Source organism: Apteryx mantelli, chromosome 1 (genome assembly GCF_036417845.1).
Source record: "Apteryx mantelli isolate bAptMan1 chromosome 1, bAptMan1.hap1, whole genome shotgun sequence".
NCBI classification, from domain to species: Eukaryota; Metazoa; Chordata; class Aves; order Apterygiformes; family Apterygidae; genus Apteryx; species Apteryx mantelli.
Window position 1 is genome coordinate 73,784,974 of NC_089978.1, and position 27,448 is coordinate 73,812,421.

General features: G+C 38.0%; 2 protein-coding genes across 2 annotated transcripts in view; one reads left to right on the forward strand and one right to left on the reverse strand.

The window, feature by feature from the left end:
- LOC106494053 (pinopsin-like) overlaps positions 1-16,289 on the forward strand; it is an 85,861-nt gene extending 69,572 nt beyond the window's left edge. The window contains exon 4 of the mRNA XM_013954221.2: positions 16,062-16,289. Within this exon, the coding sequence (XP_013809675.2) occupies positions 16,062-16,289 (228 nt within the window). The remainder of the gene's footprint in view (positions 1-16,061) is intronic.
- ST6GAL2 (ST6 beta-galactoside alpha-2,6-sialyltransferase 2) overlaps positions 13,536-27,448 on the reverse strand; it is a 50,849-nt gene continuing 36,936 nt past the window's right edge. The window contains exon 7 of the mRNA XM_067289713.1: positions 13,536-13,804. Coding sequence (XP_067145814.1) covers positions 13,536-13,804 — 269 coding nt within the window. The remainder of the gene's footprint in view (positions 13,805-27,448) is intronic.

The window sequence follows — 27,448 nt, forward strand, 5'->3', positions numbered from 1 at the left end:
AGGAACAAGGCCCACTTGGAAGGTGAGGGGGAAGGACCTACTAGCATCCTGTTTGCTCTTGCAAGTATGTACCAGCAGAAACTCAACCAGAAGCAATATTTCTTTACTGTCTTCACATGTTCATCTTGGGGAACCCCTCAAGGGAAAGTCTGGTTGGTCAACAGCTAGGTTGGTGCTTAGAGAAATGCAGGAAAAAAGATTAGGTATTAGTGAACTGTGCTGTTTCTGTCTTGCCATTACTTCAATGTAATGAAGAAGTTGTGTGTAAGCACTTAACATTTTGGTGTCTTTTTCTGAACTGATTTCCAAATTTGGTGTGGACAGTCCAGGTCCTACAAAAGTATAGGGGATCTATAGGTAGACTGAACTTGTGCCGATCTTCAAATAGCATACCAGACCACACTGAACAAATGTTACAGAGATCTCAGCTGCAAATGCCAGGTCAAGGATCATAATCAATTTTATCCCACTGCTTGGTCTGACTAAGGTCAAGAATTAATTCAGACTTAGACTTCTCCATGTTAATTCTAATACTTCTGTTTTTCTATAATATATCAACATTTTACAAATAGCTCTCCAGCTATACATTTGCTTCAGCATACCATTTCAAAGCTGAATACATGCTAATAGGTCAGCTGAAGAAAAGAGAATCTCTATTGCAATGCAACAGATTCTATAAATGAAGAATCTAGTTGCATAGTGAAAACAATCAAATTCAACAGATGAAAAAGGTTTGAAAAAGTAAGTGTAACCCTGGAGGTAATAGAACTTCTCATTTGCTTCTCCTGTTCAATCACTGAATAATCCCTAGTGATGTGGCAGTGGTGTAATACTAAAATTTTATCCAGAGCGGAACATTTTTGTACATTTTGTCTGTCAGTTCACATTAATTTTCAGTGTTCTACTGTGTCTACCAGGTGTATTTTTGCAGTCATGTATACAGCTAACAATTCAAGAACCACTCATTTCAGATTAGATGGATGGAGAGAAAAACAAAATGAGATTACCTAATCAGAGAACATTTTTTGCATTTATGTAATCTTCTCTAAAAAAATATTAAATGAATTGTAGGGCAGCTTGTAAAGCAACTAATTATCATAATCCTAGTTTTACAGCCAGAGAAATTTGAGGACCAAGGGTTAGATTACTCCTCAAAACCTGAGGAACTTGCATAGCAAATACAATTCAAATCTGTAGAACGTTATCTTATGATTTAATCACAATGTATTTCTCATTTCAGGGCAAAAACACTGCTATACTGAAGGAAATAATGTTTGTCCCACTATGGAAAAAAACATAAAACTATACTGGGACTGTTGGTTCATTGGAGTAAGTCCAATGTAAATGGTTTACAATATTCATTGTAAACCGCATCATTTAATCCCATTCAGAAATTCAAGAATGTCCAAATTAAAACAAATATGAGGTTCCTTGATGTAGAAGCTGTTTCTGAGGTTTGTCCCCTCTCATGATTAGTAACTTTCTGCTAATTTACAGCTTAAATTTTGGCTTTGTAGCCATTTTCTAAACCTTTATTCTTGGTATGCTCAAAGAGCCCTTCTCCTTCTTTGATAGTTATCTTCACTTCATACTGGGACATAGCAATCAGATTACCTTCTGTCTCCATATTGCTAAGTGAATCTATTTTAGCTCTTTTAGTTTCCTCCAGTAGCCTAGGCTCTTCTTTCTTCTGATGTCAAATCTAAACACAGTTATAGGCTTTTTTAATACTAATGTGTTTGCCATGCAGTCTCATGCTCAAAAGACAGAGTCAATCCTCTTGATATGCGCAAATGCCTGTGACCAAGAATGTGTCCAACCGTCATCGCTAACGTGCAGTCATAGCAAAACCAGCCCTGCATAGGCCCTAATTTTCATTAATTGCATATGGTAAGATAGTAACATTGTCTTTTATTTTGCTGTGGGTGAATAGATATCCTTGCTGTGTAGGCAATGGGCCATTCTTGTGGCATTGGCATGCAGTGACAAAGGGAGCATGGCAGAGAATGACACATTGGCTTCTTAGAGTATTTTCCTCTTGCATTTTCTCTTGTAATGACTCTTTTAGCTTTCTGAAATTATGAAAAATTCAAATAACAAAATAAGTATTCAAAACATTAACCCTTTTTGTAATCATGCTTGAGACTGCATATTTCATCTGGGAAGTAACTTATTAGCAGTTCACTGAATATTAGTAGAGGACAAACGCTTCAATACATTAGGAATTATTTCTTGTTTCTGCAGTGTTTAGCTTCCCTGACTATTGTTAGCTCTACAACCTGAACTGAAAACAAGAACATCAGCTCTACAATGGTTTCTTAAATCCCTTTACTGTGACTAAATTAGAACCAGATTTTGAGAAATGGATGTATAGAAATATACAGTGGTCAGTTGTATAGGGTACAACTGTTGTATACTGAGTACCTTATGGATGACTCTCTGCTTCAAATGTAATATTTTTTATTGTTTTAGGAAGTACTTACTCAGGGCTTTACAAGGCTTCTGAGCATGCTATCTTTATGCCAACAGGAATAAATGAAAATTGGGATTCAAAAGTTGCCCAAAAGATCATAGACATTATATCTTCCTTCACTGTTTTCTCCCTCAGCAATGACCAACATCACATTCAAGGGATTTATCTGCAAGTTAAAAAGCAAAAACCAGGCAATTTTAGAACTTGTCGGGCAACTTTCCATTAAAACGTCTTCTCAAGTGCAAGTACAAAATGTGGTTTCTGCAAAGTTAGAAACTGATAACTTTGCCAATTTTATTTTCAACTGGGAAAAAAATTAGGCCAAAATATCCCATTTCAGGTCAGATGTCTGGGCCTAAGCCTCTGCACCCTGTTTTCCAAAAGCTGCAACTTCAGTGACTAACACTCATTCTCCCAGGCAGGACAGACCAGACTACAACTTCACCAGTGCAGCCATGGGCCTCCTGTGGCTCAGTTAGGGGAGAAAGTGCAGTGAAATGTAGCCCAGCTGGGAAATGCAGTCTGTAGGACAACGGGCAGAATGAATCTGAACTATAATCCACTGAAGGCATCTACTTGTAATTAAATATTCTGACAGTCCAAGATTTTGTTTGGAATTTTTCAGTAATTTGTTTTGGTTTTGTCCCAGATTAGGAAAAAAAATTGGAGAACTATTAGCGTTTCCTTCACAACAGAAATTCTGCTTTCTTAATCCAATCTATTCTGTTGTTGCATTACTTATGAATAAAAACAAACAGCTTCTACCAAAACATGGTCACAAATCAAACCATTCTCAGTGCTTTCTACTTCTGCCTTGGGTAAAATCAATACCTAATTGTCTGGAAACCAAGATAAAGATAACTGTCAGAGCACCTCCAGTATTTCATTTCTAGCAACCAGAAGAAGATCATTTTGGACAACAAAAGCTGTAGCAACAGGGCAGGAGGTAGGAAAATTTGGGGGGAAGCTCATAAAAACCTATATTTTAGCCGGAGGCAGAATGAAAGATAGCACAGAGGAAAGCTGCCATAGACTCATCTGACCATATTTAACAGGCGGATGGCTTTACTCTTCAGGAGATGAAACAACCACAAGCCGCTGAAGGTTTTAAAACCTTATATATAAAATATTTTAGCAGAGCTGGAGACAGTGACCCAGCCTCAGGCAAGAAGAACCTGAGTAAATCCCAAGAGAAGATAACTGTGGTATGTGAAATACTGCAAATATAACCTAATGGAAATAAGAGCTTTGGGTTTTCTTGCGTAGTGTTTTTGGTCTGAGCCTAAGCGAAGCTCTGTAAGAAACATCTGGAAGAACTGTTTTCCCCGAACATGCATTATATGCAAATTGTAGCCAAGGATAGTCTACAGAGAGCTCATAGCACACAGCAACAAGAACACAGTAAGGTCACAGACCTACAAATATTTGTTCATATGCCTTAATCATAACAGAAATGGGGCAGGGACATATCAGCCTAAGCCCATCGCAGTCAGTTGGAGTCTTTCTTTTGATACTTGTGAGCTTATCCAGAGTCCATGGGTGAAGAGCTGCAAATGCAACAGGAACACAGGTAGACAGGACAGCATATTGACTATGACTAAATAAACACATATTTTTTAAGTGTCAAAATATTTTTCACTATTATGCTTTGAGCTTTCAGCAAAATAGGAGTTATTTCAAAATGATCTGGAACCACTCATCACATATGATGTTTGTAACAGACCCTTCATTTCCTATCGTGAAGTAAAATGTTACTGTAGTGACTGGTAAATTTGCTGCTGGCTCTGTCAGTCAGGATCCATCAATCACATTGCAAAGGTCTAAACAGTTCTGACTTACTAAAATGAGAACAGGAAATAGAGGCAGAATCCATTTTGTTGGTATTCTGTTAAGTTCTTTGCCTGTTCTTGCTCCTCACACTGCTTTAGGAAACTCTTCTTTCTCAAGTTCATTTTAGGTAGGAGGAATTAACTTCACATATTCTGCCTCTTTGTGTGTTGTATGGGTTTTAATAGCTCTATTTAAGTCCAGCGGAGAGCTGGTGTGGGATCAATATGACTTTTGGTCTTTTTCTTCCGAGTGATAAACCCTGTTGAAAGAGACAATGCTCTTCTAAAGCAATGTGAGGTGCTTGCATAAGACATACGAGTGTTAGTATTTTGCTTTTATGTGTACAACCAACCCCCATGAAACTCAGTGACTGTGCTGGTTACATCAAAGTTTGGATAAAGGAAAGAAAAGTTTCTCTCAGTTTGTTTCTTTCCACAGAATAGCTACTCCCACAAAATGATCCCTGCAGCTTTGATCTCTGACTTTGTTCAATTTATCTGAGGCTGTAGGTTGCCTGAGGATCTATCTTCAAAGAATAGTACTCTTAAATGATCAGGGATTATCGGAATATATATCGATGATATATCCATGCAAATAAGGCAATATTCTTCTGTCCTTGGTATGTGTTTATTTATTTTTGCCTACCCTGTTCTTCTCCTGTGGAACAACTTTGTTAGCATTATTTTGGTAACAGTTTATTGATTTGTTTTCTTCTCATCTCTACTGCTCTCGGGACGCTCCAACTGCTCATTAAAATACCTAATGGCTGGATAGCTATGTTCAGCCCCATGTATTTGCAAAGTCTAAATTAGGTCCATCAGATAGCTTATAATTTCAGTTATATAGAAGAAGACAAGCATAGGAAATAACTGGAAAACCACCCAACACCTTCACAGAGACATATTGCTAGGGAAAGAAAATAATGCCGCTTGATCCATACAGAAATTTTGGCAAATCCTCCTGTTCTCTTTTCTGAAAAAGCAGGCTCTGAAGCAGGCTCTGCGCAGAACTTTCCTCCCCTGTCCCTCCTGATCATCTGTCCAGACGTCTGTTCTCCTCACACTCAGGACATAATGCCCCTCTTGCCTGCTGCCCACACGCCTCATAGGCAGCAAGGCTGGCCTTAAGGGTAGTCCTCAAGCACTTTTAGTTTGCGGAAGAGACACATCTCATGTTTCATTCCTGACTTGCCTGAAGTCCCTGCTACTGTCCCTGTCCTAATCTAGGTTGTAGATACTTGACATGAATTTGAGATCAGGAACCTCACCTTATCTATAAAACATCAGACAATCTACAAGACATGAACTGTACTTTTCTTGAGGCAAATTCATGTCAGATCTGCCTGCAGTGCTTTAAGAATGACTAAATAATGCTTAAAAGACAAAAGAGAGTCTTCTTGTTTTACAGGCACAAGTGAAAACAATTCAGAAACCTTCAAACCTCCCCATTTTTCTCTAGCACCTCATCTGCACAGGAGATACATCTGCTGCTCATGGCAGCAACAGTGGAGAATTAACCACGTGCATCAGCACGCTGGGATTTACTGAGGAAAAGAGCACTGTTTGGAAGGTGGGCCAGCAAGATACTTTAATTGGGAAGCTCAGTCGCAGCCAGATAACTGTCTGGGAGCAAGGCAATTAACAGCAGCTGACACAGCCTGGAGTCAGCACTGGTAGCAATTTTCCCCTCTGGCTGCTCCCATAAAATGAAGGCAGCTGTGATGTCTACTGCCTGCCCTCCTGAATCACTTGCGAAGTCCCTTCACAAGCATATAAGGAGTTGCTGCTGCAGTTATTATCCCATATCTGTCAGCATCCTTTAGCCAAGAGGGTATTTAATTCTGTATTTGTCTATGCTCAGAAACAGGTCACCAGAGGAAATGGGCCTTCGTATTTCAGTTATTGTACAGCCAAGTTTAAGCAGTTGGAGGAGGAGGAGGTTGTTGAGTGTAGCAAAGTAACCCCACAACTCAGCTGACATGAGGCTTTTCTGAGTTTACTTTATGGTACTTGTGTTTACAAGCAAGCTGAGCCTGAGCAGAAGTTGGTTACTGTTCAGGGCTCTGCCTTAGTTCTTCATTTTAAAATCACATCCCCACCATGCTAAACCTGACAGCAGCAAGAGCAATAGATTACCTGGGTTCCTCTCTAGATCTGTGGAAAAATTAAGAAAACAAGCAGTTGAAAACAATTAAGTGACTACAAGGAAAAAGCAGCAGTTTTGCATCTACGTCTAGTATATTACTTCTTCCTAGCTATTTCTCTCTTTCCTTGCAGTGCTTCATCATTCTTTGTCTCCCCCCCTTCCTTCCCATGTCCCCCTTTCTTTACTTCTATCATATTTAAGAATCAGATGGTCACATCAGCTATGGCATCCCTTATGATTTGTCACAACCTACTTGTGCTGCCAGTTCTCTGGTGGCTATTCTGTCTCTGGGGGAAAAACCCACCATATTCTAGTATTACAATTAGTTCTCTGTGTTTTTAATGCATGTCCATCAAACTCAATAAGCGTTTACTTGAACATTAGGTCATTTTTTAGCTACAAGAAATAACAGCACATGCACTTGTAACTTGCCTTGGTTAGCAAGGCTTGAAGCTACCCAAGGAGTCTTTCTGCATTTAACTTCCACAAGTGCAGTAATGGCTTTGAAGTGCATCATCTGGAGTAACTTACCACTGTAAGAAAGTAGAATCTAATTATTAAAAATAAGCAAACATACATATTTTAAGTGGACATCATTGGTAGGTTTGTGGGGCTAAATGGGTAAACCTATGCTATTCCAATGAAACAATCAAATTATCCGCTTGTCAACCTGAAAAGATCATGATGCTAGAAGAGCTGGAATAGGAACCCAACCAAACCACAAGCATTACTGGCCTGTTCATGCTGATCAATGAAGTAGCCTCACAATAAGCCACTACTTAATCATTGCTGCAGATGCAGGTTCCCGCAGAAGATGGCTGGTGTGATGATAGCAGAAGACTAGCTTCTCCTGGCTTGGGAGTTGCTCTGAGTCCTTCAGCAGGTACATGCTGCGGTCAAGACAGCAAGCTGTAGCAATCATCTTCTGAGACACTTCTTTCAACACAGTCACAACAGAGAAGCTAATAATGCAGATAAACAAACCAAGATGCCTGTATGAAGTTCTACCTTCACCTCCTACAGCCATCACTGCTAAAGAATAGGGAGTATGGCAACATGTTCTTTACACCCAACACCATATAGTTTATGTTTCACCTACTACTGAGATACTGGATTGCATGCATGTGGGATACACAGTGAGACAAGGATGTTCTTTCCCATCTCATAAAGACAACAAAGTTTACTGAGCAATTTATCATATGGAATGCAGTGATTAAAAAGAAAAAAGAATGGAAAAAGCAAAGCTGATGGATTTGAAAAGCTTCAATTAGTTGCTTCCTTCATGCATCCCAGCATTCAGTATATCATCTACTGTAGTTCATTGTTCTGAGTTTTCAGAGATGTGTTACTCGCATTTCATGACATATGGTAATTATCCCCTCACACTGCCTACCAGGAGGTGGTGTAATACAAAGGATGAGCTGCACTGTTAGTGCCTGCCAGGAGTTTATATGACAGCAATCCAAATTTTAATGTTTCACTAATGTGTAACTAGCTTTATTGTAAGTGTGAATGCTCACTGACTTTCTGGGATGAAAACAATGTACCTCACCTCCCATTAGCTGAATTCTAGCAATTGCATAATTCAAAGACTATCAAAAGCAGAGGAATGCCTCATATTTAATGGATTTAAGCAGACCTGTAGTGGTTAAATTATATGGTATTTCATCATAGACTAAGTGGCAAGTTATGTTTTCCTTCTGGTAAGTTGTTTTTCACTTTAATTAATGATTAATTAAAAAGAAGTCTAGTCTTGTTCTTTAAGACATGACACTGGACTTTCTGAACTGGTGACAGTGCCATTCGGTTGAGTTTTACCAGCTTTTCGAGTACAGCTTCAAGTCACCAGAGGGTGAGGTGAAGCCCTTAGAGGGCTTAACTATCCCAATAAATTAACTGCTGTAGCTATAGTAGTGTAATACATTCCCCCAAGGGAACCCAAGAGCTCCTACTTGGGTAGACATGCTCATTTTAAAATAAAACTGACTTTACAATTTTTGTGTGTTTTTTTGTGGTTTACTGTGAAAGCTCCTTGTCAGCCTAGATGTCCATTTTGATTTGAGATTTTGTTGCAATTGTGGGCAGAACTGACAGTCACCTTCCCTGTTTCACACTGTCTGCAGTTTAGTGTCACCCACTCGAGCCCATATGAAAAGACCAGAACTCCTAAACAAATGAAAACAAATGTTTTATTTACAGGAAAAAATCTGTACACTGTGCATACATAAAAATATACAAAAATCATAATAGAAAATATAAAAAGTGTTAAAATGTATACAAACACTGCTTAAAAATGTGACTCCTGTAAAATCTCAAACTTTGTTATTAGAGTACACATTCATTAAAAAAAATCATCATACAAAATAATTCTCAAAGCTATTAAAAAAGTACACAGTCTATATTTGAATAGTTCAATGACTACATATCATAAGAGTGATGGGATGATATGAATAAATGTAAGGCTTTTACACACAACTCTTATTTCAAGAACAAAACGCTAAACCTGATCACTAGGCCAGAGAGACAAAATTTGCAGTGTCAAAAGTTATTTAATGATGCCGGTAGGCCCAGACATGGGCTACTTTAAAGTTCAAATAGTTAAATCAGATATCTTCCTTGTGTGTGAGAGGATAGCTCCCAGGAAAGTTTTAGATGCTTTCTAATGACAGCCTTCTGAAATGCCTACTTCAAAAAACAATTCCTTTTATTCAATACCCATGAACTTTAGAGAACATGAAAGGAGAAATGCTAGCCATTTATTTTTGCAGTCAATGCATCTAATATTCATTTCATGGTACCTCTGTGTCACTGTCCAAATGGCACTTCCTATCCCTAAGAACTACTTTAGAAGAAGGAAATGAAAAAAATATCACTATGAATTGGATTAGTCTACATGTGTTTTGAATTCCTATTTATTTCAATCCATTTCTAAAATGATTGAGTTCAGTCTGTGCAACCATTTAGTGTAGACACTTGTCTTCATTCAAGAAGAAATTGTCTTGGTTTTGATGACTTTGGCAAGAGGTCTACAGCAGCAAGTTCAAAATTTGGATGCTGTCACCAAAGAAAGTGTCCTGAGCAAAGACATGCAAAGATTTAGCTAAATTTCTGCAGACTGAGTGTAGATCAGTCTAGAGTATGTAAATCATATGTCTTTCTCTAAAGGTACATATTTGTTGCATCATTGTAACTTCACTGACTTTATCAGAGTTTCACCAGCACAGTAAGGGGAAGAAAGAAGACTTAGTAGCTTAGTCCATGGAAGGACTGCCTGACTGTGAGGTTATGCCCAGGTAAGCTTTAGAACAATAAATGAATGGAACAATGAAATAATTTTTTCTAGGATGAAGACTTTGGCTCAAAATGAGACAAAATCTCTTCATTGTTTGTCTTTAATAAACAGAAGAATACCTTGATTTAACCATCCAAAGGCTGAATGCAAAAAATAATAGAGCACCACAAGTCAGAAAAGCTACAGAATTCACAGTGGAAAAAAGAGCATAATGAAATTCAACATAAATTCAGCATATTTACTTAAGCTGCTGCTGTGTTTCTATTTTGTTTTAATCAAGTGCAACTGCTGTTCACAGTAACAGGGCACAGAACGAGGCTCTCTATCTTTTGAAGGCAATTTATTCCTATTTATCAGTAACACCTGTTAAATTTAAAGCCTGCAGCATTGTAACAAGTGTGAAGGGAGCCCAAGGTGCCAGCTAGCACTGGCATTTGCTTCGCTGATGATGTATGCAGAGCTGTGTTTGAGCAGACCTCCTCTATGCTGGCATTCCCCTCTCTTAGTGTGTGATAGCCACACAGGAGAGCTGCAAAGTCCTGCCTTTATTTCCCCAAACCCCGAAGATCTGGAAGGGAAAATGCATTTCCTTTCACATTAGCTGCATTTAATATATGCATGTAAAAACAGCACTCTCATAAGTTACTATTATTAAAAGATATACAGATTCAGTGTTATTACATACTCAATCACTGTTTTAAGTTGACTGAAGCCGATCCTTTGTAAAGATCTCTCTGCCTTCTTAGGGGCAAGGAAAATGCCCACAAATGCAAAAATACTTGGTAGGCTCCTATAAAAGCCACCCATGCCAAAGCCACAGAGAATGCATGCACTGGTGGTCGCAGCACCTCTATAGGTCCTTTATGTTCCCCCTTTATTTCTGCCCCTTCCCCCCTTGCACAAGGTGGAGGTGAGCCCTCAGTTAGCAAAACAGGTGCACTTGTATGGACAAGACGAGGCAGGAGGAGTAAACTCTCTTTTAAGCAATCATAAGATGTCTGAGCAGACAGACCAGTGAGGCATCACAGGGGAAACCAGTGTTCAGAAGCCACTCTAAGGGTGCCTATGTTTTTTCAAGAGGATGGACATCACAAGTTGGTCTTCCTCCTCTGTGAACAAGCAAGGGCTTGTAGCACAGCTCTGAAGCATCTCCTAAGGTGGCAGTGCTACATCACCCACATCGACCTTTGACTTGTGGAAGGGGCACTGACTGCCTTATAAATTAGGATACAGCTGAGCAGATACACACCAAATTCTCATGGGACTAGTTGCCCAGTATCTTCAAAGGTCAAAGAGTCTGGGCATATGGACAAAGAAAGAATTTCTGCTGGAAGGGCTGCATTGTGCAGAGTCCAAAAGATTAAAAATGTACAGTTTATTTTCTGACGTCCCAGACCTGGTTTTGCACTGCTATTTAAAAGATATATCAAGTAAGTATGCTTAGCACTTGTTACGTGAAACTTTTAGAATTTGCATTGTTCTGTACAACAGCTATATAGACTATGCTGACAAATTACTGATGGAGTAATAAAACATAATCCTGCTGTGCATAATTGAGTAATGAAGTTAGTATTTTTCTTCTTTGTGGAAATCACAGTTTAATGTTAGTGGTTGCAGATCAGTCAAAAGTGGTGTGATCTTTTTCAGAACTTGAGAAATTCCTGCTTATGGAAAAGTAGCATATTCATTAGCTAGCATATTTCATTTTCTAGAAAGCTAATTAACTCCTTTCCTTTACAAGCACATAATAGCTAACCCAGCATACAGGAAAGAGAGACGTGTTTGATAGTACTTGTTCAGACTTCATATGTTTTGCAAACAGGGAACCAAATACATGGAAAAATAGATTATTAGTTCTATTTAGGTCACCTATTCTCCACAATATTAAATGAGTGTTAACCTTTAAGAATAAAAGTTGCTGCCATATGTAACATTAAAAGTCAGTATGTGATATATCCAGAGGCTAAAACTAATGTGAATAAAACCTATTCATTTTGATATGCACCAAAATGATTTATGGACATTACTATCCATACAACACAGAAGTACAGTGTTTAGATCATCTGGACATACTTTCTGTCAATGAGAGGAATCTTAGAGGATCACAAAACCCAAATAAAATGACTAGATGGGAAACAAAGGCTAAACCATATGTAGGAAACATATTCTTTGCTTTTGAGGAAGGAAAATCATCAGACCATAAGAGCAGAGTGAGAGAAGATGGATTCTGTGATCCATCCAATACTTACATTATTATTGGAGAGGAAATAGTCATTAATATTGTGTTTGCACTCTCTGATTGCCTTTCTTTTGCTTAAATCCAAACATGAAAAATACTTTCCACCATAACCACTCTGCCACTGTTTTCAGTGCCTCTTTAAGCTATCTGTGTTTTACTGAATGGACCAGGGTTGGATATAGCTGTGCTTTTATGTACATAAACTTTTCTCCTGAATTTACCCTAAGAAAAGGGTACAGTACCTAAGGGCACAGTGCTGTTAGAAAAAGAGAACATTAATGTCCTGCCACTCTGAAAATCTGAAACTGAAGTCTTGCTGTGGAAAGTAATGTTTTAAATGCATTAATATCCACGTGGTTATTTAGAAGTGCCTTAGAGAATATCCTCATTGTGTGTTATGAAGGAAAATATCAGATTATCTCCATATGCAAGCCATAGTCAGTTTTTTGATGGCATTATAGTTTCTCTTTAGTCTTTGGTCTCTTTAGTCTATAGTCTTTCAAATGTGAAATAAAAAAAATGCTGATATCCTCTTTGTCAGAAAACTCCCCATGCTTTCTTAAAAGCAGTAACTTGTGAACAAGTGGATTTGATCTGGATCACAATGAAATACCTAACAAATGACGTCCGTGAACTTGAATGCTATCTTTGCTATAAAAAGGTGAGCTCCATCTAGGTTTGCTTTCAGTGTGAGTCGTGCGAGCTACAGATCCTCCCTTGGCGTTCTTTGGGTAGCTGTTCTTTATCTGTGCAGACCAGGGAAAGGCACCCTAAGGCATCAATTCAGTCTTGCTTACACCCTCTTGATAAGCCTCCCAAGGAGAATTATTTTTCCTGACTTGGTTCAGAATGTTTGTTGCTTTCTGAAGAAAGGAGAAATTTCTCTTTTCCCTCTGCCCCATACGGTGTCAGCATGGGGATCTGACATCAAAGATACGTCCAGTCATTTAGCTGGTTTAGCTGTGTGTACAGCAATCTCTATTTGCATTGACTTCATAGCCACCGTAAGGCCCCTTATATTGTTAGAGGCCTGTGTATGAATTGAGCCTGTGTATGAATGAGAATTAGTCTACTCTAATCAATGAATGCATAGCTCAGAGTAGTGATTACTTCATTCTTGGAGAGTGTGAAAATCCCATGGAGCCATGAGAAACGCTGCATTGTTCAACCAGCAGCTCTGTACATGAACAATACAGGCTGTTTCACAATGCCAGATTTAACAGTTAAATAAGTTCATTAAAAAAAGTTACAATCTAGCACATGTGGCATAAGAGACCACTGACAAATTCTGACAGTCACACCCACAACAATACATTATTTTTCTGCCTAATTATGTCCTTTGCACCCTTCATGAGCTAAGCTTTTTTTCTTTAACTATTTGCAAAGCAGTAATAAATACTCAGGCTCAGAAAAGAAGTATTTCTCATGCCTGCTACTTACTTACAATTTATAGACTCAAGACTAGATTGGTCTAAGATACATTTTTCAAGTATTCTCTTCTTGTTTATAGTACAACAGTAGTACCTTATTGCACATTGTTTCTGAAAGATTCTCTTCTACAAGTGTGGGAAATTATTCTGTTCGGGGCACTTGACAGACTTGAACCCTGGCAAAATGACTTTCCCTTTCCGATACAAATCATCCTGCAAACCTTTGTTCATCCTCTGAACCAACAGCTTCTCATAGAGCAGTGGATGGTAGGCCCCTAAGGTACAAGCTGCATCGTAGTAGAGTTCATGGTAGTGACATAGGTCGGTCTGTCGGACTGAAGGGATGTATTCATACACGTGCACTTCATTACACATGGACATCATGATGAGGATACCTGGAGCAGAAAGTGAGAACAAAAATGAACCCCAGATTTCACCTTTCTCCCAGCATTTCCCCTGCAATCATCCAATCCAGTTTTTCTTCCTTGCTTTCATTCATGTGTTCCACACCCTATGGATTACTCTGTGCTTACATAAAATCATTATGTGAGGTAATAGTTCCATTTTAGTAGGCCAGCTTTCACTTGTCACTGATATATAAAGACTGCAATCCCTTGCAGAGCTGTCAGGGAAGGACACTTAGCATAAGGAAAGAAAGAGAAGCCTGTAAATGCCCGGCATACCACCATCAGCCTCCCCAAGTGAGGAAACCGCTTTCTGTAACACAACCCTTGTTTGTATATTATTGACTCTTGAAGTTACTTAGCAAGACAGACAAGGTCTTTACATTCACTTGCAGAGTACGGAACACATACACACAGAACTGTTTGTCCGTTTGTTTTTTTTTAGGAGCTTTTCTTGGTATTTCTGCCTTTCTTGGTATTTCTACCAGTTCCACAGCTAAACCCTGACCTGCCGCGTACAGGTGGTATAAAAAGGTATGCCCTTTTTATCCTTCTCTGTGCTTTCAGATATTTGTTTCTTGCAAATATTTACACACATGCTTAATTTCAAGGATATGAAGAACCTGACTGTTTCCCTTCCTTTTTTGTACATCATGGCAAGGAGAAACAAGAATAGAAAGATGGTCCAGTATCACCTATGTTTCTTCCTTTGACTTTTGAATGGTTGACTGAGATCATTGACAAGTGTACAGTATTACTGTACTCCTTGAATACTCTCCCCTTATCATAATACTGTTTTTTCTCAGTCTGGAATTGAACATATTCCACTTTTTCCATCCACTTGCTTCCTTCCACACAGGAAAACATTGCCAGGGTGACAGCTTAAATACATGCAGACAGACATACAGGAGAAGAATCAGCCATGTATTGGTGGCGTAAAAGTCCATGCCCTCTGAGAAGCTGGCAAAGAGTCTTGTGGAGAGAAGCTGAGGAAGGTGAATTCCCTGTTAGGGGAACACTGCCACTAGAAAAGCCCCTGACCACCTGCTACGCAGCAAAGAGGAACCTGCAAAATACCAATCCATTTTCTAGTGCCACATGTCAATGACAGATTATTATCAGCAGTGTCAATAGCCACTCAGGCCAAATGGAAATTCATTTGCTGTTTAAAGCTAACCAAAGGTCACTTGCAATCATAGGATGCTGTTATTCCACTTATCCCAAGGCCATGACAGATACAGGAGGACTTATGCAAAATTTGTTTTCCTGAGGCAGGACAGTAAATCTGCACTAACAAAGGGTCTTTTTAGCTTTGAAAATGAGAGATATCTTACTGTTGAGTTTGCACATTTTCAAAGGGACCAATATGAGATACTGATCGCCAGCGCTGTCTAAACTGCAACATTTTCACATCAATCAAAGTTTATGGGAGTCTTTTCTGTTTGACATAGCCAAGTGAAAGGAAAATAATGGAGATGAGTAAGCCTCGGAGACAAATTTTTTTGAAGATTTCATTTAAAAAATCAAAACTTATAGCAAATGTATCGAAGCACCTGTTGCACAACTGGCATTCCTATCTGTTGAATACAACTGTTAGCTCTCAGAGAAGGAGACAGCTGTGTTACTACTGTTCACTTGACACTTACAAATGAGAACTGAAGTAATTGTTTTTTTCTGTACAAGAGCTTTGAAATCATAAAGCATCAAAGGTGTTGTGGGTAATTCTCATAAGTGAAATGAATTAACATCAAAATTATTTTGGTTCTTTAATTAAGCAAAGCCATTGTTTGAAGTTTGGTTTGCAGATTGGGAACACAGAGATTTCAACAGCTTACTAATGAAATGAACCTTATTTTCTTCCTGCTGTGTATCATTAGATTATCAAAATGATGTTTTCCTGCCTGATGTGTGAAGTGGCTCAAAAACAATTATTTCTGTGATTAAATCTTTTATCATAAATGAAAGGTTCAGAAAATGTTTTAAATTGTTCTGCAGCTTTACATTCTACAGAGTCTGTGTCTTAGAAAAGCTAAGAATATCAATTCCAAAGGAAAAGTCCACAAATGTAAGTGAACTTGAGTCTTAAGCAGCAGGAAACATGGATTCACAGTGAAAAAATATTTAACCACAATTTGTCCAGAAAGTACAAGCTTAATAAATCAGACCTTTCTTTTCCTCCAGACTGTTATAGAGATGCTCTGAATTTTAGCCTGCTTAGCCACTAAGAACTGTTTGTTTGTTGTTTCAGTTTTACAAATGCTTTCATCTGCTTTTCCACTGTCAAACTCATTCCTCCACTGATGGAGAGCCTACCAGCCACTCTAAGGTAACCATTATCCAGCTGAATCAGAGAATGGACTGTGGAAATGCGTGCAATAATGAGCCATGTCCCAAAACAGACAGTAAAATGACTTTTCTCCTGCGCCCAGAGCCAAGCCTGGAGCCAATTTCAAAAAATACACCACCGATGTCATAGGAAAATTTGTTCTCATGGAAAGTACAAGCCTTAACCAGCATATGTTTCATTTCACTGCCACTTTACCCAGCTAACCTTAAAATTCCTAAAGGAAATTGCCATTTGTGGAATAGGAAAACTGTCAAGAACAAAAAATTGGGACTCTGTTATCATTTCTTTAGTAACAGTAAAGATGGTCACATCACTGCAGAAATGGTTCAAAAATGATAACTTTTTAAAGCAATATTATTGCCTTTCCTGTAAACTGGAGCACTTAGAAGTGGTAAAGGTTTAGTTCTTAGTGATCTGTGGATCAATGTCCTCCAGAATCAATCTAAAAGGCATGCTGGGCTATCTAGTTTAGCTCCTTGCCTTCCTGCATTGTTCCATATACTCCATTCCTTGGGATTTCAAATTAGGATACTAACAAATACTGTAAGTATGGCAAGGTGACAAATTTGGGCCATTTCCCTTGGGAAACTCTTCCACAGCCAAATATCTCCAAGTTTTTCTGTATTCAGCTCAGCCTAAATTTTTCTTTTTACTTTAAGTCAGTTATTCCTCAAAATTAATTTCATCTCTAGGATTTACAACATCCTTGGATGTCTAGTTATTAGGATGTTGTGCCTTGTCCGCTTTCTATCTATTCATTCTCACATACAATTCATTCCTTAAAGTACTGGGGATGGGGCTAGATTTCCCCACATGAGCACTAAGATCTACAACAACATCTACTGCATCACTCTACATTTAGATGCCCAGCTGCCTAGTGAAATTCACAACATTAAATTTAGGGATGGATCTGTATTCCCCACAGAAGACAACAGAAGGATTTCTACGCTGGCTCAGACCAACTGTCTGTTTAGCTTGATATCCTGGTCTTAACAGGGCCAGCAGCAGATGGGAAAAGGGAAAAAGCAGATGGGAAAAAGGGAAACAAATCAATACAGAGAGGATTCTTCATCATCAAACCCTTAATTCACCATTTACTTACTCATGGTAAGTTATCAGTGATTCAGGACTTCCTAACCCACTGGTTGTATCCAGACAACCCTGTTTAATTCCCAGAGATGAAGTTGTCCAACCTAAACATGTTTATTCCTTTTTAAACTCACTCGAGCTTTTGGTCTCCACAGCATCCTGTGGAAGAGTTCCACAGGCCCATTTTGTCTTGTGAGCAAAGTACTTCCTTTTGTTTACATTAAATCTCTTTTAGATGAAAATATCTTGAGGGTCCCCTTCCCCCTTTGATAGGAAAAAATAAAATATCTTTCCTGTATTCCTCAAAATTTTACAGATATCTATCATAGCATTTTTCATCTGTTTTCCAGATGGATAAAACTAGGTTGATTTTAGTCTTCTGTTTTACAGAAGTTGGTGTTTACCTCTCATCACACTTACTGTCTTGCTCTTCTGTCTTTTTTAGAGATGAGTTTTCCAGATTGCATACAGCATATCCAAGATGGCAGCACACCATGGCCTTACATACTGACATAGTGATTTTCTCTCTTTTATTCACCTTTTTTTTTCCCTAATAATTGTAACAGTCCATTAAAATTTTTAATCATGCTGGTTGTTGATGTTCTGAAGGAGGAAACACAGTGGCTTGACAGTCTAGTTTCTGAGTGAAAACAGCTAATTTATGGCACATCTTTGTGGCAAAGTCTACAAAAGGCAACAAACTTAAAGGTGTGCTAAGACCATGAATGAACACTACCATGCAGGGAGGTGTCCCTGGGATGCCAAGGCTTACTCTGTCCTGGTGGACATGGGAGCACTCCTGAGACTTCCAGGTCTGCTGCACATGCCAAATGCTCAAAGACAGATTTGAGGAAAAAGTGTGGCCTTCAGTAACCTCTAATTCCTTCAGTACCTCTAATACCATAGACCACCAGCAAGAGAGACCAGAAATGCAGTACAACTAGTGCTCCCAACTCAACAACCTACGCACTAGATCCCAAGGTTACACACTTGTTGCCTGAGCTACATAAACCCAAGGAGGCAAGTCCCTCCACTCAGCAGTCACAGCCCCCAAATACTCTTCAAATTAGCTGTTCCCACTGTTTCTTTCAAAAACAGAAGGTGGGATAGCCCTATATTAAAAAAGAACAAAAAAGCAGATCTTGGGAAGCAGGTGTCTGTGAGCTGTTTTGCTCCTTTATGAGTAGAGTTTCCACTAAAATATGGAATAAATGAGTTCAATTCTCTCCTGTGCCTTAGAGGATGTGAACCCACCTCCTCCACAGTGGGACACGTCTAGTGTTGTAGAGCCTTCACTGAAATCTAAGTTTACAAACAACATGAATTAGAAGGAAAAAAAATCAGGCATCTTTAAAAGAAGCAGAGGTTTAAACCATGAGGACATTTATGACAGTCTCCTTATTAGGATATGCTTGGGTTTTTCTCTGTTCACTTTCTAATGCCACGTCTGTCTTGTTTTTATGAAGTCCCTGAAATGGGGCTGCCAATAGAATTTCCCAGGCTATGGCTTTCACATTCCACCCCATCTTTTTTTAGTATCACTTGAACTCAGTTTCTCTCTTTGCCTGGTGTTAACAACCTTGCAATGAGCTACTAACATCTGTATCCCCCACCTATAGGTGTGCCAAGCTATCTATATTTTCATTTTCCTCACAACTCAGTTTCTCCATCTTCCCTTCTCTTCTCAGTTACCTTCGGTGATCTTATAACAGTGATCTTATAACATTTTAGATGCAACTTCAAAGACAAAGAAAAGGTGTGTCACCTGACTGCTTCCTGACTTGATCTTGCTTCTGTTAACCTGTTCTGCTGCCAGACTGCTCTGCAAAGTCCTACCTTACCTCCCATTTGTTGTCTTTCCACATCTTTTTCTGCATTATTGATTCCTAGGTTTCTCAAGCTGAATCTCTTTGCATTTGGTTATTTCCTCCTACATGTATTAACCCAGTTTCCAGGTGTCCCATGTTTACTTCTTTTCCATATATTGCCAATACAGTACATGCCTATCTACTTATTTCTTTGGTCTGTCTACTTTTCACATCACTGCCCAATTTCATATCGTCTGCAAGTGTGTTTCATATCTCAGCACTCCTCCTTGATCACCAGCATCAATACAAATGAAAAAAAAAATTATCTGGTAGCCTGTAAGGTAAAGAATTTCTATACAATATGCTTCACTGTTAGTCTTTGCTCACAGTCCTTAATGCACAAATGTTTTCCATCAATGCACAATTGTGCATTGTGCTACATATAAAACAGCATAGATTGGCTTATGCAAGATGTAAGGAGATATTAATGAGCATGGTGAGACACTCTTTATCCCAACACTTTAGTCTGGGTAGAATTAATCTCATTGAGCTGTCCCATCGCTGAGCTAGCTGTCTAGGGAACTCTTTACAAACAGGGAAAGAGACAGGCATTTGTAGGGCACAATTCATCTGACTTATTTTAGGTTTCTACTTTAGGATGGGGTGAATTGTACCCTATAAGTGCTGCTTCTCTCTACTGACTAGACAAAAATTGAAAATAGAATCTAGCTCTTGAAATCAAGCATGTTCTTCTCCCCTCTTATAGGTCAGAAGCTTTTGTAGCTTTCAGAAAAATAATGCAATTGGATTTTCCAGGAACACTGTGTGAAGAAATGAAAATACAGAGGGATTCATCTATCAAATGTGCCCATTTGCAGTGCAGATACCCCATCTGAGAAAGTTATCACAGACTCCTTTACTGTGGTGGAAGGAAGCAGGTGTTTTTAGGAAGCAGATCCTAGAGTGGATATTTAAAAATGGAACATATGAATCATTCTCCAGAAGTTTCTTTTTCTTGCTATTGACTATAAAGGGAATCCCAATACCCGCATTTTAGGGAGCACAGATACCTGTATTCTATCAGATACCTGTAATTCTATCTGAGTACAGGATGAAAATTTCACATGTAGGTGTGAAGACAGGTCTAATAACCATACTTAACAGATGCCTATTTCTTGCTGTAATAAATCTGAGGCTGACTAGCACAAATGTAGACTTGCACTGGAGACATCTAAAGCCAGGTGACATGAGTCCTACTAGTGTGACCAACCTTGCTATGTACTACAAAGAGAAGTCAATTTTATGTGCAAGCACCAAGCTAAGGGGAGATGGCCAGATCTGCCTTTACCTTTTTACACTCATTAGGATTAAGATATGGCACTAGGAGTAGAAGAGAATAATGAAGTATTTAGAGAAGACCTGAGGACATGCACAACTTAGCAAAAGGTAAAAACTGAAAGGGAAAGCCTATAAGCTATCTATAGTGTGCAAACATCAAAAAACGAAGGAGTATTCCTTAGATTGCTGAGAGAAGTTCATGCGGCACAACACAAAGTCTGCTTAGGCTAAGTCAGAGTCCACTTTTCATCAGCCGGCCCCAAATAAGCTCATTAAAACCTATATTAAAAGCTAGTAGTAGCAATATTACTACTGTGCCTAGGTGATTTGGCCAAGAACCTGCTGAGCAACAGTATAAATAGCAGAAATATCGTCAGATGGAGTGATGACATTGCAATGAGATCTGTGGATGGGTCTGAAGGGAACTGTAGGGTAGTTCAGAGTGGAAGGGACCTCTGGAGATCATCTGGTCCCATCTCTCCACTCAGAGCAGAGGCAGCTTTGAAGTTAGATCAGGTTGCTTGGGGTCCTGTCCTGTCCAGTTTTGAATTATCTCCAAGGATGGAGATGGAACTGTTGAATCTTTTCAAAAGTATACTGAAGCATGCAGAAATATATTGTAGGCATCACTGTGAATCAGCAAGCAGAAAGGAAAACTACTTGTAGGTTTTCCAGGTATGATGTTTGCGCTTTTAACTCTTAGATCTTAAATATCCTATCTAAATTTCATAATATGGAAAAAGTCAGTCTATCTGGCATGATTTTAACTTTGGCAAACATCCCTAGCGCAACCATACATTCAAAATCATGACTAAAGATATTTATCTATAGGCCTTTCTAATCTATGCTAACACTTTTGCTGGATTTTTTTCTTTCAGAAGTCCCATTTTTATATCTGTAAAATGGAAAAATGCAAAATAATTCTGTGTAGAGAAAAGCTGTTTTATAGTACATCATTCAAGGCTGTGATTTATGAGTTTTTTATAGTTGAATGACAATGTTTCTGGATTCCACATTGAAAAAATAGGGCTGCCAGCATAGAATATTCATTTTAAAATGTTTTAAAAACATATTACTCTCCCCAAAATGATGTAGCTGTCAAGAAACAGCCAACTTGCAAGTTTGTTACAACACTACTATGGTAGATGCTAATAAAATATTATATATTTCAAAATATTATATATTTCAAAATATTATATATTAATTTTTTAAATGCTCAAAAAGATGTGTTATTTTTTGTTACTTTTTGGCAGATATCTATGGTGACAGGAAGTTTTAGGTATGGTTTAAATTCAGTCTAATTGGCATAACTAAACTCCTGGGCTTTTACAGTCCTTGATGAAAACATTTAAAAACAGAATTAAATTAGGAATAAATTCCTTGCATGGATGGCTTATACAAATGAACATATATTATGGATTCTAATCAAAAGGAGAAAATGTGTTTTAATTTGTTCTTGGCAATTTTAATGACTCAAGAGGTTTTCAATTTCCAACATGCATCTTTTGTACAGTACAATTAGGTTTTGTGGTTAGCAAATAATTTAAAAAGAATGTTCTTTAGTTTATAAGTAAATAAAATATAATTTAATATACCTGAATACAATAGATGCTGTATGAAAGCATCTAAAATAATAACTGTATTTCAAACATTCACCAAGATTTTACCATCACTTTAAGAAAACGTAAGAGACATGGAACACATTTAAATACACATAATATGATTATTACACTCATAATGTGTCTCATTTTGCACACATCACAGAAATTTTGTTACATAAAAGAATTCAGCTAGATGCACCAATAAGCTTGTGTTTGATATTACACATGCTAGAAGGTATTACAAATAAACATAAAGCATTTAGCATGTATAGTTTTTGTGTGTTAGTTTACTTCTCTAAAGTCTGTATTGGTCCTTTCTTGTGTAAACACATCAGCTTGTTGCTGGAGGCCAGGTACCACAGGAAAACTTGCTACTCCTTGAAACTGGGCCAAATGTGCCTCAGTTATTCTTTTGGAATATATAATCAAAGTAGCTCTGACTTTTTTAAATACTATGATTCTAAAAAGTATTCTTTTACATCTCTTTAGTCCACACACTATGAAAAATGCTAACCATAAGAGAACCTTACCTGAATCTACAGAAAACCAAGTATTTATTAAAGAATTTAATTGTCACCAAGTGGCTCTGTGCCTAAGCTTAATAAGTTGTGCAATACTTGTCTTTGATGTACAGATTTTGCATTATGTAGTAGAGCTAGGAAAGGACATACTTATCACTTAATTTTAAATGCAAAAGTTATACTTTAATCACAATAATATATTCTGTAATATGAACATAGATTGGAAAATACTGACCGGTAATATCATATGCTTTTTAATGTATTATTCAAATTTGGATGATATACTAAAATATTAAAGATGTTTTAATGTGCTTTGGGGTGCTTTAAGAAGAGACTTTGTTCCTTTTTCTTTGTGTATCAGGAAGCAGAAGATGCTCAAATACTGGAGTGCTTTTTATTTGCGTGATAAGAATTTAAAGTTTATCTTTTTGGAGGTATTATTTATTTGTGTGATGATACTTGAACAAAACTGGGCTGAAAAGAGTAAGCACTATTCTGTTCCTTAGCCAACTGTTGGCAAGTAGCTGAGTTTAAGTCACAGTAATAAGGTCAACTCTTAGTATGTCTAATTGTCTCTTTCAGTTTATGCAAGTGTATTTTTCTAAGCAAAGTTGGAGATTAGATGCAGTCTTCTGTTCAACATGTTCTCTGAAGCAATTTTAAATATAAGTTCTTAGTCAAACAATGATCTGCTTATATTGCAGTGTAATGAAATTCTTGCTTGTACTATTGTCTGGATGCATGCAAATAAAGATTAAAATAATGTTATCAACAATTAATGATGCATAGCTGTTTTAAATCTGTTATGTCAACTGTAAATCTCAAACAAGACTTTCTTTCTCCCAATAATAAAGTAATCTAGGCTTCGTTATCATTTTGTGTTTAATGCTTCATATGTTACACTAAAAGCTACAACACGTAGCAAAGATTGCTATCTACACAGACAACCTGCAATACAAAAATCTACACACACATCTTTGGGGAGTAAAAAAAGTAGAACAGCATGGTCAGGGCTTGCATCTAGCTTTGGAAAAGGACAAAGGTGCTGGGATAAAGTAAAGGGTACATAAATATGAATTTCAAGTAATATCATCACAGAGGAGGTAAGCTAACAAAGTGTACCAATGGACTTCAGTAAGCAAGACTTCATGGCCAATCCAGCTGCAAAACAAGGGACAGGTTCAAAAACATCTTGGAATAGTGAACTTAATAGAAAAACCTGTATATAACCTAGATATTATTAAAAAAAACCCTTCAGAATGCTAATATACAAAAACATCCAATGTACACAAGATACTGCTTTTGAGAAACCAAAGGGAGCAGTTTGAAAAGTCTTCGTCATTAGATGATAAAAATGTAAAGTCAGAACTAGGTTGTTTATACAAGCTTTCAAGGAGAGCATAGGAACAGTTCTCTTACAACAGAATGGTAAAAATGGAGACTGCTGATTTATGCATCATCAGTGTCAATTAAAAACTGAACTTTGATATGTTCAGAAAGAGATGAGGAAGACTGAGTTCTTATTTAAAAGTGAAAAATGTTGTGTCTTTACAGGGTATCAGTATTAATGTGAAGTTAACAGATACCACCTATTGTCACTGCCAAAAGATAGGGCAAAACCCTTGCCTAAAAACAGTGACTTTTTCAACTGCCAATTTAGGATTTTTCAATGGAATCCACAACTGGAATTTGATGGTTGTATGCTTACGCTCCATCACAGCTGAGAAAAATCCTTTCTAGACATGATACGCCCTCAAATGCAACACCTTACAAACTGGCTGCAGTTTGCAAGACAATGAGTTCAGCCTGTTTTCAGTGATGTCCTGACTTAGACGTACCACTAAGTTGGACAGAGAACAGTGCTAAAGCAGTAAGAAATTTAGTGGAAAAACCTGCAGTCAGATAAGGACCTATACAAAGCACCGGTAAGGTACAGAATGGCATCAGTGACTAATGGGTCACCACAAGCTGACATGTTATTCAGAAGAAAATGGAAAGCAGGAACATCTAAATGTTGGAACCTGAAGCCAGGGGAACTGAGAAACTCTGTTCTTGGATGAAGCTGATCAGTGCTGGGTAGCATTCATCTCACCTAACTTTAGACCTGCATAATGTATAATATGTCTATCTCCGAGATGGTCATCTAATCTATATAGTCAGTGGAGAGAAACAGGCTCTTACCTAATGAACCACTCCCTTTACCTGCTGACTACCAGGAGTCCAGACAACCACTTTGGATGTAGAAGAGCACATTATCCTAAAACTGCCTCATCTTACCCAATGCCCCAAAAGACAGCTAACTTCAGATTTTAGAGAGTGCATCACTAGTACAGTAACGTCCCAAGCACCATGTCTACCCAGGCACATTGCTCACTCTTTTCAGCGGCAGATAAAAATTCCACCCACTAATTAAAAGCCGAAAAATCAAGTCAACCCAACTCAAGAAACTGAACATATCTTAAATATTTTTTTTGGCCATGGTCAGCCTTCCTGTGCAAGATAATTGTGCTGATTCATGAGTCACAAAACATGGAACCATGATGGTTAAAAAACTCCAATTTATAACTTTGATGCAAAGTACTCAATTCAGTGAAAATAAAACATAATGCTAGCGGTGAGAGTGATGTGGCTCACGCAATGCTCTCTTTCTATAAGAACTCAAAAACGGCTGTTCAGGAGAAGATTCTCCGACAAATGCATGCCTAGGAAAGAGTCAAGCATATAGTCGTTTGCCCCCTGCAGCTTAGGAACTTCCAGAGACAGTAACACTATATCTCTGCATTAAGTAGCTTTCTGTGAATTTGTCTTATCACTTGCAAAACCCTGTAAACTTGTGGCATCTACAACATCCTGTGACAGTAAATATCATGTTTAATTATGTCGTGTCTGAAAATGTATGCCCTTTAATTTGTTCTGATCCCACCATATGATAACTTGATTTGGTCCCCCTTGTATAAATTCTGAACAAGTGAATAATCATTCCCAGTTAACCACTGCTCCCCAACAACCAAACCAAAGATCACCAGCAAATGTCTGATAGCTAATTGCTGTATTTTTTGCCCTGCTATAAACTCTCATTGGCCAGCTGAAAGTCATAAAGACTCAGGGCTGCTGTGCTAGTGTGATCAGTAAGTAAAAACATGAAAACCTGTGTACCAATAAAATTTGTAAGGTTACATTAGATGTAATTTATTAACATCCAAAAGATGATAGTAATCCATCAAAGTGTATTATGGATCATTTATGCTTGCATGTGCCACAGCGTAAACCTGTAAGTGCAACCCCTGAGCAACTTACGCATCAGTCCAGACTGCTAGCACACATTTAGCAAAATATCTTTTATTAACAAGTTTGTGTGAACTTTGTTATTTAATTTCTTATTAACTGAAAGTAGCTCACATTTGCTGTGCACTGAAATTAGATCCACCCTAAGAGGAGTATAACAATTTAGAGGACACAAAATGTCAGCAGATTTCTCCTCTAGGATATTTTAATAGCATCTTCATAACAAATATCTTCATTTGTGTCTCCTACATGTAGATGTCTCTCCCATATTATACTCCCCTCCCTTTTCTCCCCAAACTTCTCTTTGAGAATAAGAATTTCGTTATTGCTATTGAGGTGTATGTTAGCATTTCAGAAGCGGCTTAAAGCAGTGACATATGTAATTATAGTAATATTTAAAAACTGTAAGTGAACGTTTTCATGAGACTGGGCATCCCACACCCCAGAGGAAGGGCAAAAATCTTTCCCCCTAGCTTCCACCGTGAGGTGGCAAACCCAGGGAAAAGGTCCTGCCCCTTCCCACTCCCTCATTCCCCTAAAGTCACAGCATGCAAGAAAGTCCTTCTTCCCCACAAATGACCCACTGACCCCTTTTCCAAATGACTTAATAATATTGTGACTTAAGTATCTGAATACAGCTTTCAAAAATGTTAAAAAGATTCTCACTCCTGCAGAAGAACACTAAGAGAATACATTCCACCAAACCTCCTCTCTTTGGGGAGACTAAGTTTCTTAGAAATAGTGCTAAGCAGCAGAAAGAGTCAGATGAAAAATCTAACTATAGAAGAAACACCCTAAGACCACATTACAACATTTCTGACATTCCTAAAAGGAAACGATGTGATGTCTCTGTGTTTTAATTTAGAAATTGTCTAATTTTGTGAACTGGGGCTAAAGAGTGTTAAAAAACTTGAAACAAAGTGATTCAGTTGTACAGAACCATTTTTTTTTCCTTTCCATGTTATTGGCAGCAACAGTGACTTGTAGAACTGCTATTCTTCTTCCACAAGTAATCTCAGCACTTACATAGGGCTACTTGCTCACTGACTCCCTGCCAGTGCAAATCTAGATCACAGACCTGATCCTTACGCAGAATCGGTACTTGTTCTAATGACAAAGCATTACATGCAGACTTAGAAAAAGTCATTCTAATAAAGTGCTTTTATCCTGCCTGTGGTTCATGTTGTAAACAGCTTAGATTCAAGGACATAGATCCCTCCACCTGTGAAAATTCATACATGCAAGATACTCCTATCTCCATTCATACAGATGTTTTGAGCACAATCCTATTAGTAGTGTGGTTGTTTAATAAACCATTTCCCTCCATCTCTTCCTGAAATTGAGATACTTTCATATCTTATGATGGCTATAACTTGTCCATTCTTTCTAATAATTTTATAGAAATTAATTGTATAGATTTTATAATAATCAGGTAGAAACTTGACATTTAGAATACATTTCACACAGGTCCACTCAATTGTGTCTGTCAGCTTCAGTTCCAAGTAGATATTTGCTGCATGAGTTGTTGATAGATACCTGATCTGAAGACCATCATGCCCTTTCAGATTTCTGCCAAGCTGTATTAATTATGTATGCTTTATCATGCCTTTTATGTCCACCTTTGACAACACACAGTTGTTGTTTCT